Source organism: Haliotis cracherodii, unplaced genomic scaffold (genome assembly GCF_022045235.1).
Source record: "Haliotis cracherodii isolate W230 unplaced genomic scaffold, xgHalCrac1.p SCAF_4, whole genome shotgun sequence".
NCBI classification, from domain to species: Eukaryota; Metazoa; Mollusca; class Gastropoda; order Lepetellida; family Haliotidae; genus Haliotis; species Haliotis cracherodii.
The window spans coordinates 37,149,048-37,166,916 of record NW_027266297.1 but is presented as its reverse complement, the minus strand read 5'-3'; the positions used below and the strand labels follow the sequence as shown (position 1 = coordinate 37,166,916).

The following is a 17,869-nucleotide window of genomic DNA, read 5'->3' as shown; positions in this document are numbered from 1 at the left end:
GGTCAGTGACATTTGTGTTGATTGCAGTAAATGTTTCAAAGTCGACATTGTTGTTTCTTTTTATTTGATAACAAATTCCATCCATTGTAGCTATAATAACGGTAATGCTATTTTTCAGGGCATTATCATTTGCAGAAGCCCTCGGTCTTTTCAACTGCCCTCCTTTGTCGGGCAGTTAATGAAAGACCTCGGGCTTCTGCGTTACCCTTATATTACAATGAACACTGGACATATGTTTCTGCATTTCAATGAGAACAGCCAAACAATGTCAGTGATGCTTGAGTCATTTAGCAAGATGAAGGGCAGCTGCATTGTTGATGATACATCTTACCAGGAGGTCTTAGGGGCACTCAGTTGTTAGACAGCCTGCTATGTGTTCAGGTCTTTCCCATTGGCAATTATAATTGTGCTTAATTTGAGAAAATGAATTCATCTTGATTAATTCACATGTTATTTGTGTTTGTATGTTCTAAATTAAAGCATGTAAAATAAACTTATCATGATCTTGTGAATGATAATCTTGCAGATGTGATCGTAGAAGGTTGGGAGCGACAAGAGGCAGATAACGGGATTCCATATTTTGTCTGGTAGGTATAATACATAACAAATACACTTGATGATAAAAAATACAAATGCCAGATAAGGATCCATTTCAACTCATTGTTAATCTCAGAAATTTACAAAATGTACGTACAAATTGTATTTTCAGGAAGAAACCCCCCAAACATATTAATCCTAAATCATTCCTACTGGATGTAATCTTGGTCATGTTGGTACAGGGATAAACATGATAAACACACTTTGAAAATTTGTTTTGTTTACTGACAGTATTGACTGACCACAATCAAAAAATATCATTTTCATTGGCTTTATCTCTCTAATTCGCTATCCAACAAAATAGCTAAATATTTGTTTGATTTTAATTGGTCATAAGTATTGATGTAGTATAGACTCTGGTGCCAGCATCAGTGCAAGCATCTAGTACATCACCTGTAACTTAATTAATATTTCAGCCATCAGACTCAGACCACTTCATGGGATCATCCATACTTCACTAAAATTTTGGAAGAACTTGGTAAGTGAATGTTGGCTTTAAGCATGTTAAGAGAACAAATTTGTCTGTTATGTGTGGCTGACACTGCTAGCCAAACATCTGTATGAAATTAGTATTTAATGGGATATGCAAATTCAATTTAATTTTTGGTGTCATTATTATGGACTTACAATGTTAAATGTTCATGAGAAAATGTCACTTAGTCATGGAAGTATTTTTTGTTTACAGATGACTACCATGAGATTCGCTATGCCGCCTACAGAACTGCTATGAAGATAAGACATCTCCAGAAAAGACTTTCATGTAGGTAGATCTACTTGCATGCATCCCCCACCGCATCCTATTACTTCCACCCATTCATCCCCCCGGGGCGGTCAGGTAGCCTAATGGTTAAAGCGTTTGCTCATCACACCTGAGACCCAGGTTCGATTCCCTACATGGGTACAATGTGTTAAGTCCATTTCTGGTGTCCCCCGTCGTGATATTGCTGGAATATTGCTAAAAGCAGCAGAAATCCATACTCACGCACTTCATCCCCCCCATAACTAGGCCCCATGTACCCCTACCCACCAGGCTACCACGCCTTCATTTCCCCCCATAACTAGACCCCACGTACCCCTACCCACCAGGCTACCACGCCTTCATTTCCCCCCATAACTAGACCCCACGTACCCCTACCCACCAGGCTACCACGCCTTCATTTCCCCCCATAACTAGACCCCACGTACCCCTACCCACCAGGCTACCACGCCTTCATTTCCCCCCATAACTAGACCCCACGTACCCCTACCCACCAGGCTACCACGCCTTCATTTCCCCCCATAACTAGACCCCACGTACCCCTACCCACCAGGCTACCACGCCTTCATTTCCCCCCATAACTAGACCCCACGTACCCCTACCCACCAGGCTACCAAGCCTTCATTTCCCCCCATAACTAGACCCCACGTACCCCTACCCACCAGGCTACCACGCCTTCATTTCCCCCCATAACTAGACCCCACGTACCCCTACCCACCAGGCTACCAAGCCTTCATTTCCCCCAATAACTAGACCCCACGTACCCCTACCCACCAGGCTACCACGCCTTCATTTCCCCCCATAACTAGATCCCACGTACCCCTACCCACCAGGCTACCACGCCTTCATTTACCCCCATAACTAGATCCCTCATACCCCTACCCACCAGGCTACCACGCCTTCATTTCCCCCCATAACTAGACCCCACGTACCCCTACCCACCAGGCTACCACGCCTTCATTTCCCCCCATAACTAGACCCCTCATACCCCTACCCACCAGGCTACCAAGCCTTCATTTCCCCCAATAACTAGACCCCTCATACCCCTACCCACCAGGCTACCACGCCTTCATTTCCCCCAATAACTAGACCCCTCATACCCCTACCCACCAGGCTACCACGCCTTCATTTCCCCCCATAACTAGACCCCTCATACCCCTACCCACCAGGCTACCAAGCCTTCATTTCCCCCAATAACTAGACCCCTCATACCCCTACCCACCAGGCTACCACGCCTTCATTTCCCCCAATAACTAGACCCCTCATACCCCTACCCACCAGGCTACCACGCCTTCATTTCCCCCCATAACTAGACCCCTCATACCCCTACCCACCAGGCTACCACGCCTTCATTTCCCCCCATAACTAGACCCCACGTACCCCTACCCACCAGGCTACCACGCCTTCATTTCCCCCCATAACTAGACCCCTCATACCCCTACCCACCAGGCTACCAAGCCTTCATTTCCCCCCATAACTAGACCCCTCATACCCCTACCCACCAGGCTACCACGCCTTCATTTACCCCAACCCACCAGGCTACCATGCCTTCATTTACCCCAACCCACCAGGCTACCACCCCTTCATTTCCCCCCATAACTAGACCCCACGTACCCCTACCCACCAGGCTACCTCTCCTTCATTTACCCCTACCCCAACCCCCTACCACCACCACACCCCATCTTTCACCCCCCACTAGACCCTATGTACAAGACTACCACCCTTTCAACCCCAAACTACATCCCATTTTCCACTTTCACCCTACGTCCAAACCCATCATCTCCCCACTAATCCCCCAACCACATGCCCCCAGCCACGACTCCACCCTTATTCTGCATCCCCACAGTGAGCTGTACCTGCTGCCACGTGTGTATCTATAGCCAGCTGCTTCCTCTGTTGCAGTACACCAGATAACACTGAAGGTGATCCGCAGTGTGTTGGACGACCTGGACTACCCCGATGGCTGCCACCACCAGGTGACATGTGGAGACTTGTCCACACTGTTGCTTGGCATCTACCACACGGCAGATCACAGGCAGGCTCCCAAACAGAGCCCCGAAGTCTTTGCTGATCTGCTACTCAATTTTCTGCTGAATTTATTTGATATGTAAGTTTTCATACAACACACTTCCTCCCTGTTGTAAGTGGAATATCTTTTGGATGTGGGTATTTTGTTGGCTTCTGAGTTTAGATAATTTTAAAAGTGGTTTCATGATGGAGCATTGGATTTTTTTTTTTTTTTCTTTTATCGTTTTTAAAAAGAAGTACCTGTTGCATAAAATGTGTTACTGCCCAGGGTAGCAGAAAGCCCTTGATTGAACTTAGAATTACAGTGATCCCTCGCTACAACGCTACCTTCGGGGTCCAAATAATCAATGAGCGTTATAGATGATCCGCGGTTTATCGAAGGTCGAGTTGTAGGTGGTAGATGACCAACAAAACAGTATACAAGCTCTGCCTACCTAACGCGATCTACCTTGCACGTTTCAGGGTTTCAAAAAAGATTAGAATGGAAGTTATTTATGATTCATAGTGTCGAAAAAGATTTATTGAGTATTAATATGCTCTTTCAAAAAAAACCAACACATCGTTTCCCTTCAGGTGAATAAACAGGTAGATCTATAACAAACTTGGTCAATAAAAGTATGAAATTTGATATAAAACATCACTAGACATGATGATTTACCATTTAAAATGTATTTCCTGTTCTCTAAGGTTTTTCTTTTATATGCAGAGATTAAGATTACTGTGTGTATTTTCTGTACGATAAGTATATTAAGCTTGAAAAATGTCCACTATTATATATGAAGTCTCATATGCAGTTAACAGTTTATAACAAATAGCAGTTATCATCGTACATGTTCCAGAAACATGAAAAATAGGTCATGATCCACAGACAGTGAAATGTGTCTGTTAACAATAGCTAATTAGCTGTTCATATATGATATGTGTGTGACCAATTTTCTCCCTGTGTAGGGACAAGTGGTAGCTGTTTCATCGTATGTGGTTCAGATATTCCCAATGCAATATTGTAGGTTGTAGCAGGATCACGAGATGTACATGTGGTTTTATGCGTCCAAGTGACTGAAACCAAAAACATTCCTCATGTTTCTACCACAATTGGAAGTAAATATTGATTGTTTGTTCGTTTGTTTGTTGTTTAACGACGCACTCAGCAATATTCCAGCTACATGGCGGTGGTCTGTAAATAATCAAGCCTGGACCAGACAATCCAGTGATTGACATCATGAGCATCGATCTACGCTATTGGGATACGATCACATGCATCAATCTAGTCAGCAAGCCTAACCACCGGATCCCGTTAATCACCTCTTTCGACAAGCATAGTCGCCTTTTACGGCAAGCTTGGGTTGCTGAAGACCTATTCTACCCCGGAACTTCACGGGTCTAAATATTACTAAACAATATTCAGTCCATCTCTTATCAATGCACCTAAAATGGCTTACTGACTAGTTTATAAATGCTGTGCATCAGGCTTAGCACCAATGAAGGTTGAGTTTCAGCTGAAGTAACAGGTGGAACACCGAGGAGACGATGCCAGTGTATAGAGTTATTGCCTTTTGGTGTCACATTAGTGCAGCTGGTTTCATATACCAGGAAACTCGGTCAGAAGCATGACTGACATGAGATCCCTGTATGGTCGCTATAGAAGTGATATGCCACACCTGGAATTGACAGTCTACTGATATCTACATGTATATGGATTATATACAATTGTATGTGTAACATATGTGTAACTGTGTTAGTATTGTGAACATGGTGAGGTTACTTGCTGTTGGAGGGTACTTTCCTCCTCAGCAGTATGCAAGTGTCATTGACAGTAAAGGATATATTACACTGGGTGTCTTGCAAGACTCAGGCAGAGCATGGCCAAGTCGTCAAAGGTGCCACATTTTGCTATGCAGAGTTGCATCCCTTGAGCATGCCAGAAACCTATGATTGTGGTTTCAATTCTTAGTTTGCCCCAATTATTTTTCTAGGTTTATCAGCACCATACCTGTGCTCGTGGGTTTCAGCAAAGTAGTAAATGTCTCCTAGCCGCATTAAACCCAAACGCCCTCACATGGATTCAGGGACTTTTTTTCATGTCACTAGACTCTAGAAGGTCAGAGATCACAGGTTTAATTTTCTGAAAGTGTTTTGTTACTTTCTGCCTTAACTAGGAATGTAATCTCTCTGGGATTGTGCCTAATTTTTTACCTCTTTTGGTCAAGATTAATCAAGTTCAAGGTTAATATTGAGGTTGTTGTAAACCATGTATCCATGATATTGTCAGTTTCTCAAGGACAACCTTGATAATTATTGTAAAAAGTCATACCAAATCGGGACTGTCTTCTTGGCCAAGTGACCCGTGAAGATCACGGGGTAGAATAGGTCTTCAGCAATCCATACTTGCCGTAAAAGGCGACTTTGCTTGTCATAAAAGGCAACTAACAGGATTGGGTGGTCAGGCTTGCTGACTTGGTTGATACATGTCATCGATCCTAATTGCGTGGATCGATGCTAATGATATTAATCACTGGATTGTGTGGTCAAGACTCCATTATTTACAGACCGCTGTCATATAGCTGGAATATTGCTGAGTGCGGCGTTAAACAATAAACAAACAAACAATCAATATTAACTTCCAATTGTGGTAGAAACATGAGGAATGTTTTTGGTTTCAGTCACTTGGACGCATAAAACCACATGTACATCTCGTGATCCTGCTACAACCTACAATATTGCATTGGGAATATCGGAACCACATACAATGATGCAGCTACCACTTGTACCACTAAATATACAATCTTTCAACCTCGTTTTTAATCTCACCAAAATTATATTCTAATAAGACCCCCCTATTTCCCTTGGCGCTTATTACGTCGAATACGGTATGTCATGTACAGTTTTCGAAATTAAGCATGTATGTCGAGTGGTCTTTCCAAGCTTAATGAGCTGAAACAGATGAAAATGATAGATTTAATGGGTCTCAAGATTCAAATATTAAATTGATTATCACAGCAAACCCCTAAACGATGCTTTTGGACACCCTTTAGTTTATATTTCATGTGTCATATTTTTCAATGCAGAAGTCGCAATGGGAGTGTGTCAATCTTGTCAGTCAAGTTTGCTCTGGCCACACTGTGTTCTGCTCGTCTTGTGGAAAAATATCGATGTAAGTACACAGGAATCATTAATATGTCATTATCACATGTCTGTATTTTACTGAGGTTTCTTATTATGATTAGATTTGGTTTGTCTGAATGGCAATGGAATCACTGTGTGTACTGTCCTGTGTTTGTATCTTGGAAGGCCCTTGTCTAGGGCACTGCTGGCCCATTGGCCTAAGGCACTACAACTATTTCATAAACCTATGATTGTGGGTTCAAATCCCAGTTCGCCCCGATTATGTTTCTAGGTTTGTCAGCACCATACCCGTGCTTATGGGTTTCACCGAGGTGGTAAACATCTGAGATCTGCATCACTTTGGGTTTTCCTCCCACATTAAGCTGACACGCCATGATATAACTGCAATACTGTTTAAAGTGGCGTTAAACCCAACTCACTCACTCACTGTCCAGAGTTGTTCCCCTTTGCTCCTGCCAGGATCCTTAGATCATGAGTTTAAATCCCAGAAACTCACTGATTATCATCTTTGATTTGTCAACACTACACCCACCCATTCACCTACTATGACTCATTAAGCAACAATCACCCCAATATGTATTCTTAATCCTGTTTAATTGGCTTCCTCATCATGTGTTCTCTGTCCATCAGGGGCGGTCGGGTAGCCTAGTGGTTAAAGCGTTCGCTCGTCACGCCGAAGACCCAGGTTCGATTACCGACATGGGTACAATGTGTGAAGCCCATTTATAAGGATCTATACCAAAACGTCACCATTACAGTAAAATTATGAAGTTGTTATCCATAAATTGTGTCCATTTTGTCACCCACCCTAGTAGCTGTCAACACGGTGGTAAATACAACAATGTCTCACTTTGGTTGAACTGACATAGGATGATCATTGCTATTTGAGTGAGTGAGTGAGTTGGGTTTAAGCCGCTTTTAACATTATTCCAGTTATATCGCGGCGTGTCAGCTTAATGTGGGAGGAAAGCCCGAAGTGATGCAGGTCTCAGACGTTTACCACTTCGGTGAAACCCACGAGCACGGGTATCTTGCTGAGAAACCTAGAAACATAATCGGGGCGAACCGGGATTCGAACCCACAATCATAGGTTTCTGGCATGTCCAGGGGACGCAACTCTGCTCAGCAAATTGCGGCGCCTTAGATGACTGGGCCACCCGTGCCCCTGTTTGCTATTTGAAGTGACATTAAACATCACTCACCTGTTCTGTTATAGCCATGCTGGGTACTCTCTGCCCCCTTGTTTGTTTTGTTTGTTTGTTGTTTAACACCGCACTCAGCAATATTCCATCTATATGATGGCGGTCTGTAAAATGATCAAGTCCAGACCAGACAATCCAGTGATTGACATCAGGAGCATCGATCCACGCAATTGGGATCGATGACATGTATCAACCAAGTCAGCAAGCGTGACCACCAGATCCTGTTAGTCGCCTTTTACGACAAGCATAGTCGTCTTTTATGGCAAATTTTGGTTGCTGAAGACCTATTCTACCCTGGAATCTTCATGGGTCTCTTCCCCCTTCTAGCCACTGTGATTTATTGTTGAAATGTTATCACATATGACTAATCTGAATTCCCTCAAGTCAGTCAGATGATGGTGTGGCCTGGTGTTGGCTTGTCATCCTCATGTCATGCCGAGGGTTGTGTCTTTCCCAAGGTTACAAGTCGACCCACCGATTCTTTGTGTCCCTTTATCAGATATTGTAGTGACACGTCTACATTACCTGCAGTGTGCATTATCTCCCCTCTTCAGTACTCCAACCACTGAACACCTCACTTACAGTCTCTTGGTATTACTGCACTGAGACACTACTGAAGCAGAACACGTGTAGCTCACCTTCACAGCTTCAGTGTGAGCTGATGTCACTGTCTATCACCTGTCATCCCTGCGTCCATCTGTCCATCTGTCCATTAGCACTGAACTCAAATACTCATCTTCTTACATCCTATATGTCCCCGATCTGTGAAGATCTGGGGTAGAATAGGTCTTCAGTATTCATGCCTGTCATAAAAAGAGACTATGCTTGTCGTAAGAGGCGCCTAACATGATCGGGTGATCAGGCTCGCTGACTTGGTTGATGCATGTCCTTGTATCCCAATTGCGTTGATCGATGCTCATGATATCAATCACTGGATTGTCTGGTCCAGACTCGATTATTTACAGACCGCCGTCATATAGCTGGAATATTGCTGAGTGCAGCATTAAACAACAAACCAACCAACTATCCCAATTGCGTAGATTGATGCTCATGATGTCAATCACTGGATTGTCTGGTCCAGACTAAATTATTTACAGACTGCCGTCATATAGCTGGCATATTGCGGAGTGCTGCATTAAAAAACATTAAAACCTATATGTCCCTTGATAAGTGTTTAGATATCCCACAGTATCAAAAGTTGGTATCGTAAAATATTCAAAGAACTTGAAAAATATTAATAGGAACTCATTGCGTCAAATCCGTTTGTTATTGATTGTTCCCTGCCAACTGAAGCCTTGCGTTGCAAACATGGAGAAGGACATGTTTTTGAAATTATGCTTTGGAAATGTTAGAAACAATTATTTAGAGTAGGAAAAAAGATATGATTGTTCTTTATGAATGATATAAACTAAAAAGTGCGATCCCATCTACAGTGATAGGGAATGTCATGCACCATGCCAAGTTTATGCATTATTTTATGGCACATCAACAAATACAGTAGTGTGCATAGTAGTTTTCTTTAATACATGCGCCTCCTATGGCCCATCAATTTTGTAAAGACAGGGCCAAAGGTTCATGAAACAAATTTTCTTCCCAATTACTAATCTGAATCATTGCATCATGATACTAATTGTCTTCTATGTTGTTGATGTTGTTGTTCTTCTTCTTCATCTTCGTCTTCTATTTGTCACAAGAACTAGGTTTGGTTGCCAATCCACTTATTTTATCAAAATATTGTGACATATTTGGTCATTATTTGTTGATGTCTAAGCCAGATAAAAAGCCTCCACAGCTATGCCTGAGATTGTAACCCCTCAAAAGAAAAGCTTTGGCCTTTGTCCTCAAGTGTCCTCATCCCCAGCCATTCCCGTTAGGTTTTACAGTCCCAAGCATAACCTGGCCATGTTTTATCCTAGACATAAAGGTGAGCTCCTGTACCTCCGGTACTGGGGTAGTGTACCCCTACCTAGGTAAGCTTCAGTTACCATGTTGCATAATGGTGAACATGTCCCAGATTCTTTCATCATGATGAGATACCAGTGAGCGTTTTGAGAATGATAACCCATTGACCTTGACATTGAGACATGCTATTATGTTTCCTGTTACAGTAACATTTGTGACATGACTGAGAATGGCTGTCATTGTTACACGTACTTCCTCATTAATCATTATTCTTTTTTTGATGTATCAAATTTCTTTCTGATTTACTCATCTTCTATTTCAGTATTGCATCATCATACGCTTTTGGTAATGACACAGTTGTCTCCCTTAGATTTCATCAAACTGTGATGCAGAATCACTTTGTGACTTCAAGTCCTCAGTAAAGCTTTCAAAACGTTTTATGGTAGACATGTGGAGGACATTTCCTAATTTGACGCATCAGTGACAAAAATGATGTTGGATGCAATTCCCTATTTTGACTTGTACCACATGTTCCCATATTTTTTTCGGGTGAATAATTGGCTTGCCTTTGCATGTGTTTGTGACAGGTGCCACCAGTGGGGCAGGATATGCTCACCTTTTCGCAAACACCTGGTGTCATTACTATTTGATAGTGATTCCTAAACACATATAAAGTCAGAATTGTACAATATGGATATGGAAAGGGTTTTGTCTCTATATTTACATATCTGTCATAAGCTGTGTGATCCTTGTTGTAAGGTGAATTAGTTATCAAGATATCTTTTGCTTTCAGTTTTCTACAATGAATTGAAAGATCAGAGCACATTTGTTGGAGAGAAGAGCCTGGGGGATTTCATACAAGATCTTATTCAGGTTCGTATCCCATGAGTGTATTCACTGATGTCATTATCGAGGAGGGCGGTCGGGTAGCCTAGTGGTTAAAGCGTTCGCTCGTCACGCCGAAGACCCGGGTTGGATTCCCGACATGGGTACAATGTGTGAAGCCCATTTCTGGTGTCCCCCGCCGTGATATTGCTGGAATATTGCTAAAAGCGGCGTCAAATCAAACTCACTCACTCACTCATTATCGAGGAACAGTAGCACTGGAACCACAAAAAAGTTGATATGTGGCAACTTAATATTAGCATCATAAACTCTAAATGTGTTGTGTCGTCCTTGAGGGTGATGAAGGTAGCCCTGTAATTAAAGTATTTCCTTATTAAGTGGAAGCCCCGGGTTTGATTCCCAACAATGATACAGGGTTTTATGAAACACGAATGTGGTCCAGTTCACACAAATGTAGAGAATGGACGCAGAGAAAACATATATAGTGTCGCAGAGGACACATAATATTACTTATTGTACCTACAGCACATCAGGAGCAGTTATGGGTGTCTTCTATTTCATCCATCAATCATGACTACTGTCCATGTGATCTCTGATTCATTCCAGGCTCTAAAGTAATTATCAAAACGTACAGTACATTACATCACTTCATTACTTTATATGTTTGCCGTAAGAGGCGACTAACAGAATTGGGTGGTCAGGCTCGCTGACTTGGTTGATGCATGTCATTGATCCCAATTGTGTGAATCGATGATCATGATGTTTATCACTGGATTGTCTGGTCAGACTCGATTATTTACAGAACGCTGTCATATAGCTGGAATATTGCAGCGTTAAACGACAAACAAACAAACAAATCATTACTTTATAGGACTCCTTATTTGGCCGGCAAAGACCCTTACAATTAATAACTTGGGGTTCCTCCACTTTTGTAAGTCAGGGTAAAACCCTGGAATATTGGTATGACCTATGTAAAACTTTGGCTGGCTAAAGAGGTAGATAATTGGAATTATCGTCAATGGGAAGAAATATTAACGATTACCGATATGAAAATTGTGTCATTGATAACATCTTAGATAAACAATTGTTATGAAACAAAGTTTTAATTTACCAAAGCAGAGTTGTTTTTGTCCAGCATAGCTCCAGATAGAGCATATTTGTGTAAAATACGCATCAGAAAAGCAGAAATACGCAGTAAAATCAAATCTAAGCAACGAACATTACAGATACGCTACAAAAATAAAACTTGTGCGTATCATCAAAATATTGTGAATTAACCCTGCGTATTCGATTAGCAAATCAGCAGCTTATTTTGAAATTATAAACGGGCATTCCGTCAACTTTGCCAAACTCCACGATGACGGTTACATCATGATCATTTGCCATCACACTTTCTTGTGGAAGTATTGTGGTATTTTTGAGTCCTCTAAAGCTCTCGAACCCACACGGCACCAGTTTGCAGGGACTAGATGAATAGTGTTATTAAATATTTAACTTAAATACCCATACGTGTAAAAACTAGTGGGTAACAGAAATTTGAATACCCAGATAGAATTACTGATACCCAATGATTTTAAAATGCATGGGAAAAATACCCAAAGTCCCAAACACCAAAAGCTTATCTGGAGCTCTGGTCCATTGCTGAAGATGGAAAGCAACTGATTTGCTATATCTTAAATGTCAACGAAGTAATCCATGCATAAATGTGTCACCACTCAATAGTGATGTGAAATATGTTATTTTGTCTCTGAGCTTTTTCATATTTGCTCCAAGTTACTTCTCCGATATTTATTGATAATTGATCAATATTTCGTTAACAATTATAGATACCTAAGATCTATATCGATAGCCAGGCCTGTGTAAAACACTAACCTCTAATCATCTTAGATCCTGTGTATTCAATCTCTGCTACCAGTATGATATTTACTTTTATACAGAGAAAATAAGTGGTATAAATATTTTAAAAAAACTAAGCAAAATATTATACTCTATGTTGTGAAGTGGTGAGTAAAGCTCACAGCACTCAGGAGACTTCACTACAAAGAAAGACCCATGAAGATCGGGGGTAGAATACGTCTTCAGCAACCCAGGCTTGCCAGAAAAGGCAACTATGCTTGTCGTAAGAGGCAGCTATACTTGTCATAAGAAGCGACAAACGGGAACAGGTGGTCAGGCTCGCTGACTTGGTTGATGCATGTCATTGTATCCCAATTGCGTGAATTGATGCTCATGATGTCAATCACTGGATTGCCTGGTCCAGACTCGATTATTTACAGATCGCGGTCATATAGCTGGAATATTGCTGGGTGTGGTGTTAAACAAAAAACAAACGAACACTACAAAGTGACATGCTTATGTTTCAGATCCCAGACCTCTTGAAGGAAAGTGTTGCCTTTGGGAAGAATGTTCCAGCAGTTGTGGCCAGCTGTCTCCAGGGGGTGAGTTAGTTGTCATGATCACCAGGACATTATCAGTATTCCCCTGGCTGTATAGTCAAGTGTAATTATAGTATTTGCCATGAAACACCAGCTCCAATAAGAGCCCCACCCCCCATCAACCCATCCGTCAGTGTGCAGTAATCATTATGATAACCCTGTACTAAACATGGGTGTACATGACAATCACTGTATTCATGGATGTAGATTACACATACATGCAGACACTGAGCTCTGACTTTTTTCCAAATAGCAAAAAACATTTCCGTTAGGAAATATCACAAAAGTTGTGTATTCATTGACACTTTAACTAGCTTAACTATACTGTTCTAATGTCTGGCTTCAGACTAGTGGCTAAAGTTCCACTGACTTTGTCAGCACCATAGCCTTGCTCTCGGATTTCATCAAAGTGGTAACTGTCAATGTAGGCTTTACTCGCGTCTTGCACAGACATCATGTACAGTGTTCCCATTTACCGGTAATTACCAGTTTTTTACCGGTAAAATTAGACTTGGATCGGTAATTTATGTTACTGCCAGACCCTGTGGACCGGCAAATAAAGTACCTTATAAATCTGGTAATTTTTAGTGTTTCCAGTCCTGGTTGACTGGCAGTTAAAAGCCAGCAGGAACACTGATGTATCTGAAATATTATTGGTAAAAGCAAAGTTAAGCCAAACTCACTCACTCTCTCAGAGGCCCGCCCATGTCATTCTTCAAACATTGCAAATAAAACATTGATGTTTCATAATTGTATGTATGATTACATTAGTGTTAACGATAAGAGTAATCTAAAAACTTCATGAGATAAGAAAACTTTGTCAGAAGAAAGAATGAATAAACCACGACGACTATCGATTTGATTTCAGACTTCGAACACTACTGGAGTACCAGAAGACATGTTCTATAGCTGGCTGCTACGGGAACCACAGACCCTGGTATGGCTGCCGACGCTTCACAGACTGGCAGCAGCTGAGACAGGTGATGCTCTTTCTTGTCTGGCGACATTCTTTATGTTCAGTTCATGTTCATATTGAATCTAGATAGTTAGAAATTGTCTTCAGCAGCCCATGCTTATCATGAGAGGTGACTGACGGGATCGGGTGGACAGGCTCATTGACTTGGTTGGTCCAGACTCAAATATGTACAGCCCACCATCATATTCCTGAAATATTGCCGGGTCCGGCATTGAACACAAGCAAAGGATAGATGAGAAATGCTGGATTGTTGTTTAATCTATTCCCTCACAAATTAGGCAGTCTACAAGTGAAGAAAACGACATCATTGAAAACGACATCATAAAATAAATTAATCAAAATTCTGGATTAATTTTCTCTTTGCTATTGTATCAGAATAAATTTTTTTGTTTACAGTGAAACATGAGGCGAAGTGCAATATTTGTAAATCTTTCCCCATAATAGGATTCAGGTGAGTTTCACTTTCCTAATTTCATGTTTTCCTCAACATTGTACGAAGCTTTAAGTGTTTGTTAACATTGTGCTATGTTCCACCTATGCAGAGCTGTCTCCCTGGGTCATGCTAGGATCTGCTTGTAGTCTAAACCAACCAACATTTGTCCTGATTGTGTACCTTGGTTGTTATTAACCATACCATTTCTGGGGGACACAGGTGGCCCAGTCGTCTAAGGCGCGGCGATTCTCTGTGCAGAGTTGCGTCCCTTAGGCACGCCAGAAACCTATGATTGTGGGTTCGAATTCCGGTTCGCCCCGATTATGTTTCTAGGTTTGTCAGCACCATACCCATGCTCGTTGGTTTCACCAAAGTGGTAAACATCTGAGACCTGCATCACTTCGGGCTTTCCTCCCACATTAAGCTGACACTCCGTGATATAACTGGAATACTGTTAAAAGCGGCGTTAAACCCAACTCACTCACTCACTCCTGAGTTTCTGTTAAATGTCTAAAGTTGTGACACTTTGGCTGTTCTTCTCCCACTGAGATTCCATGAAATAACTGAAATACTGTTCAACATGTTGAAATCATCATACAACTTCGAGGAAACCAACTTCTATATAATTTCCTTTGTTAATTGTTCGCTTGAATTGTGTCATTAATGACAACACTTGGGAGACAAGAGTTGGTTGCATAATTCATTCATTTTATTTCCAATACATATAGGCCACAGGCCTTTGTGTACAAAAGTTGAGTAATTACTGACTTGTTCGTCTTGGCTCGCCTTCTGGATGACTTTGATAAGAATGTCTATATGCAACCAAATGAAAACTACTCTGTACCATATATTTGTCTGTACCATATATTCGTCACTCAGGACATTTGATAGTATGGGGACAAACGAGGTTCCACACAAAACCCTCGATTTGAGTTCAATCAAGAGTTGACTGAGGCTAAAAAAATTATGGTCTTGGTTGTCAGGCATCGCCCGCAACATCATAAATTCCACTGCATGTTTAAATTTTATGTCCATTTTAAAAAAAAACACATCAAAATCCTGATACTTAAAACAGTGTGATCCAATATAGCATGCAGTTACTTCCCTTTACATGCACACTGCTTTACTGTGCATCTTGTGTTGTGGTCATGGCGTCGATAGGAGTTTGTATGCTTGTTTATGTAGGGAGGCCCTTTCCCAGGTTGATGGTACACAACTGTTTATTTGGTTACATACTAGTTGGAACTAGCAAAATATAAAAAAAACACTGCTCGCCCGTAGTTCCAAAAGTCATTGCCGGAGACCAATTCGTTTATTTTTTTAAGCCTATTTTGCTTTTGTTGAAGATCCCATTTACTCAGATCATGTTTTGGTTGTTTATTTACAGATATCGGTGTCTGAAGTGTTTTAACTTTGACATCTGTCAGCTCTGTTTCTTCACTGGACAGACAAGGAAGAACCACAAGCTGAAACACCCACTGCAGGAGTACTGTCTCATGGTGAGTGTGAGTCATGCATGCGCAGGGGAAGTAACTCCTGCTCTCACTGATATTCCAGGGCTAAGTAATCTCAATATGATTGTTGTAAGAGCTGAGAGGTCTGAAATGGATATTGTTTGGTCACAGTGGCTGAGTATGAATAGCACCTGAAAGGGCAAACTTGGCTGTGACCTTGCTGATTGTGAGTCATCATACTGTGAAAATCTGGATCTATAGTTAGGCCATCCATATGTTTTTATGTTTCTCATCTCCAACCTTATCCAGCAAGAGTGCGATTGGGCGAAATATATATTGAAACAACAAACCTGTTTTTCACTAATTTTATGAAATTTTAATGTTTAGAACACATTGAAACGGTCCTCAAATTAGTTTATGACGTCGCTTTGCTTTGGAAGCAAATTTTTAATAAATATAGCTTCAGAAAGATCAAGCTGGCTTGTTTGTTTTTTTTCAGTGTGCAATTGTGGGAGTATATATTTTTTTATCACAGGCCATAAATTTCCACAGCGGCGTGGGAAATTGTGATCAGAAAACCTTTTTCATTATTTCATGACTGAACGAAAATTCAGGGCGGAAGATGGGAAACAGAAAAAACTATGGACAGCCTTATACTATTGCCACTTGTTTGTCAGGATCACTGTGATGCAGTATAATATTGCTGACTACATTATCACGATCATCTTCCCGAGGCACGAGTATGCACTAGCCTCTATATCCACATGATCCAAGTCTACCCCTACCATTTCAAGCCTACCTTTCTGTGCTCAAATATCAGGACTATTGCACATATTGATAGTCCAATCAGAGAATGTTTTACAAATTCAATATCAAGGTCCCAAAAACATGGTCGCTGCTAAGACCACAGCCATCACCTGGTAGAAACAAGGCTTTAATATAGGGTAGTGGACACTCTTGCCTTGGGAAGATGTATCACTATATGTTCATCATTGAAAAAATGTTCATGACCCAAACATTTAGAAATTGAAATTGAAAATGCTGTGCTGATCCGACATGGTAGATAGCAATACTGAATGAAGGTGTTTGTGTGTTGTCACTGACAGACCAGCAGCAAGGAGGATACAAAGGCCTTCATGAAGACCATCAGAAACAACCTGAGCAAAAAACATCGTCGCAAGAGTAAAGTGAAATACTTGCCCATTGACTCTGCCAGGATAAACCCCATCATGGAATGGTAGGCTATGCTGACAGTGGATGAAAACAATGGCATTGCTGCTCAGACAGTATTTCAAAGAGTTAAATATTGATGAAGCTTACAATCCTTTTGTTTTAGTGCAATCTCATTAAAATCAGATCTTAGTTCTCGCTATCACTAAATAAAGATCCCATCCCCATAAAGACATCCCATTACGGGTCACGTCAGAATGACCTTTCATCCAACCAATCAAAGTGTCGCGTACCAGATCATGAAAGTGACAGTCGGAATGTGTTTTCTTATCATGCAACCTCGAAAACGTTAACACGGTGTATTCCGAACGACAGTTACGGCCCGTACGACTGATTCCGTCAAAATGATCATCTATCTCTCGTTTCCGTAGGACAAACATTTGAATGGAGGAGGCGTTGCACAGTACATGGGAAGTACTGTCATAAAATATCAACCATATATTAGACATTCCGCAATGTTCGTTTGTTCAGTTTTCAAAATTTTAATCAAGAACTGTGCCAACATATTTTTCAAGCGTATTCTGAAATGGAACACCAGGTTGAAACGAGTACCGTAAAGCTTGAGAAAGCTGCTTTCTAATTGGCTGATGTTTGTCATGTCAGTGGTCGGTCAAAGTTCGTGAAAGGTCGTTCTGACGTGACCCGTAATGGGATGTCCTCAGATCTTTGTTTAGCGGCAGCGAGAACTTAGATTTTGATTTTAATGAGATTGGTTTCAGTGTGTGTAAGGTATCTGTAGAGTGGGCGATATACATGATAGATGTCTTGGATTTATGGTGGACTGTTACATAATATTCTTAACAATAGTTAGGGATCATGAATATTTTCGGGGATATTTTTGTGAAATTGTGCGCTCAGTCTTCACTACAAAAACATATCCCCCAAA

At 41.3% G+C, this 17,869-nt stretch overlaps 1 protein-coding gene across 1 annotated transcript in view; it reads left to right on the top strand.

Moving 5' to 3' along the window:
- Positions 1-17,869, top strand: part of LOC139479060 (dystrophin-like) — a 28,058-nt gene that overhangs the window by 1,254 nt on the left and 8,935 nt on the right. The window contains exons 2-12 of the mRNA XM_071261810.1: positions 527-587; positions 1,014-1,075; positions 1,283-1,357; positions 3,257-3,461; positions 6,448-6,533; positions 10,403-10,482; positions 12,819-12,893; positions 13,759-13,870; positions 14,263-14,317; positions 15,687-15,798; positions 16,860-16,990. Coding sequence (XP_071117911.1) covers positions 527-587; positions 1,014-1,075; positions 1,283-1,357; positions 3,257-3,461; positions 6,448-6,533; positions 10,403-10,482; positions 12,819-12,893; positions 13,759-13,870; positions 14,263-14,317; positions 15,687-15,798; positions 16,860-16,990 — 1,054 coding nt within the window. The remainder of the gene's footprint in view (positions 1-526; positions 588-1,013; positions 1,076-1,282; positions 1,358-3,256; positions 3,462-6,447; positions 6,534-10,402; positions 10,483-12,818; positions 12,894-13,758; positions 13,871-14,262; positions 14,318-15,686; positions 15,799-16,859; positions 16,991-17,869) is intronic.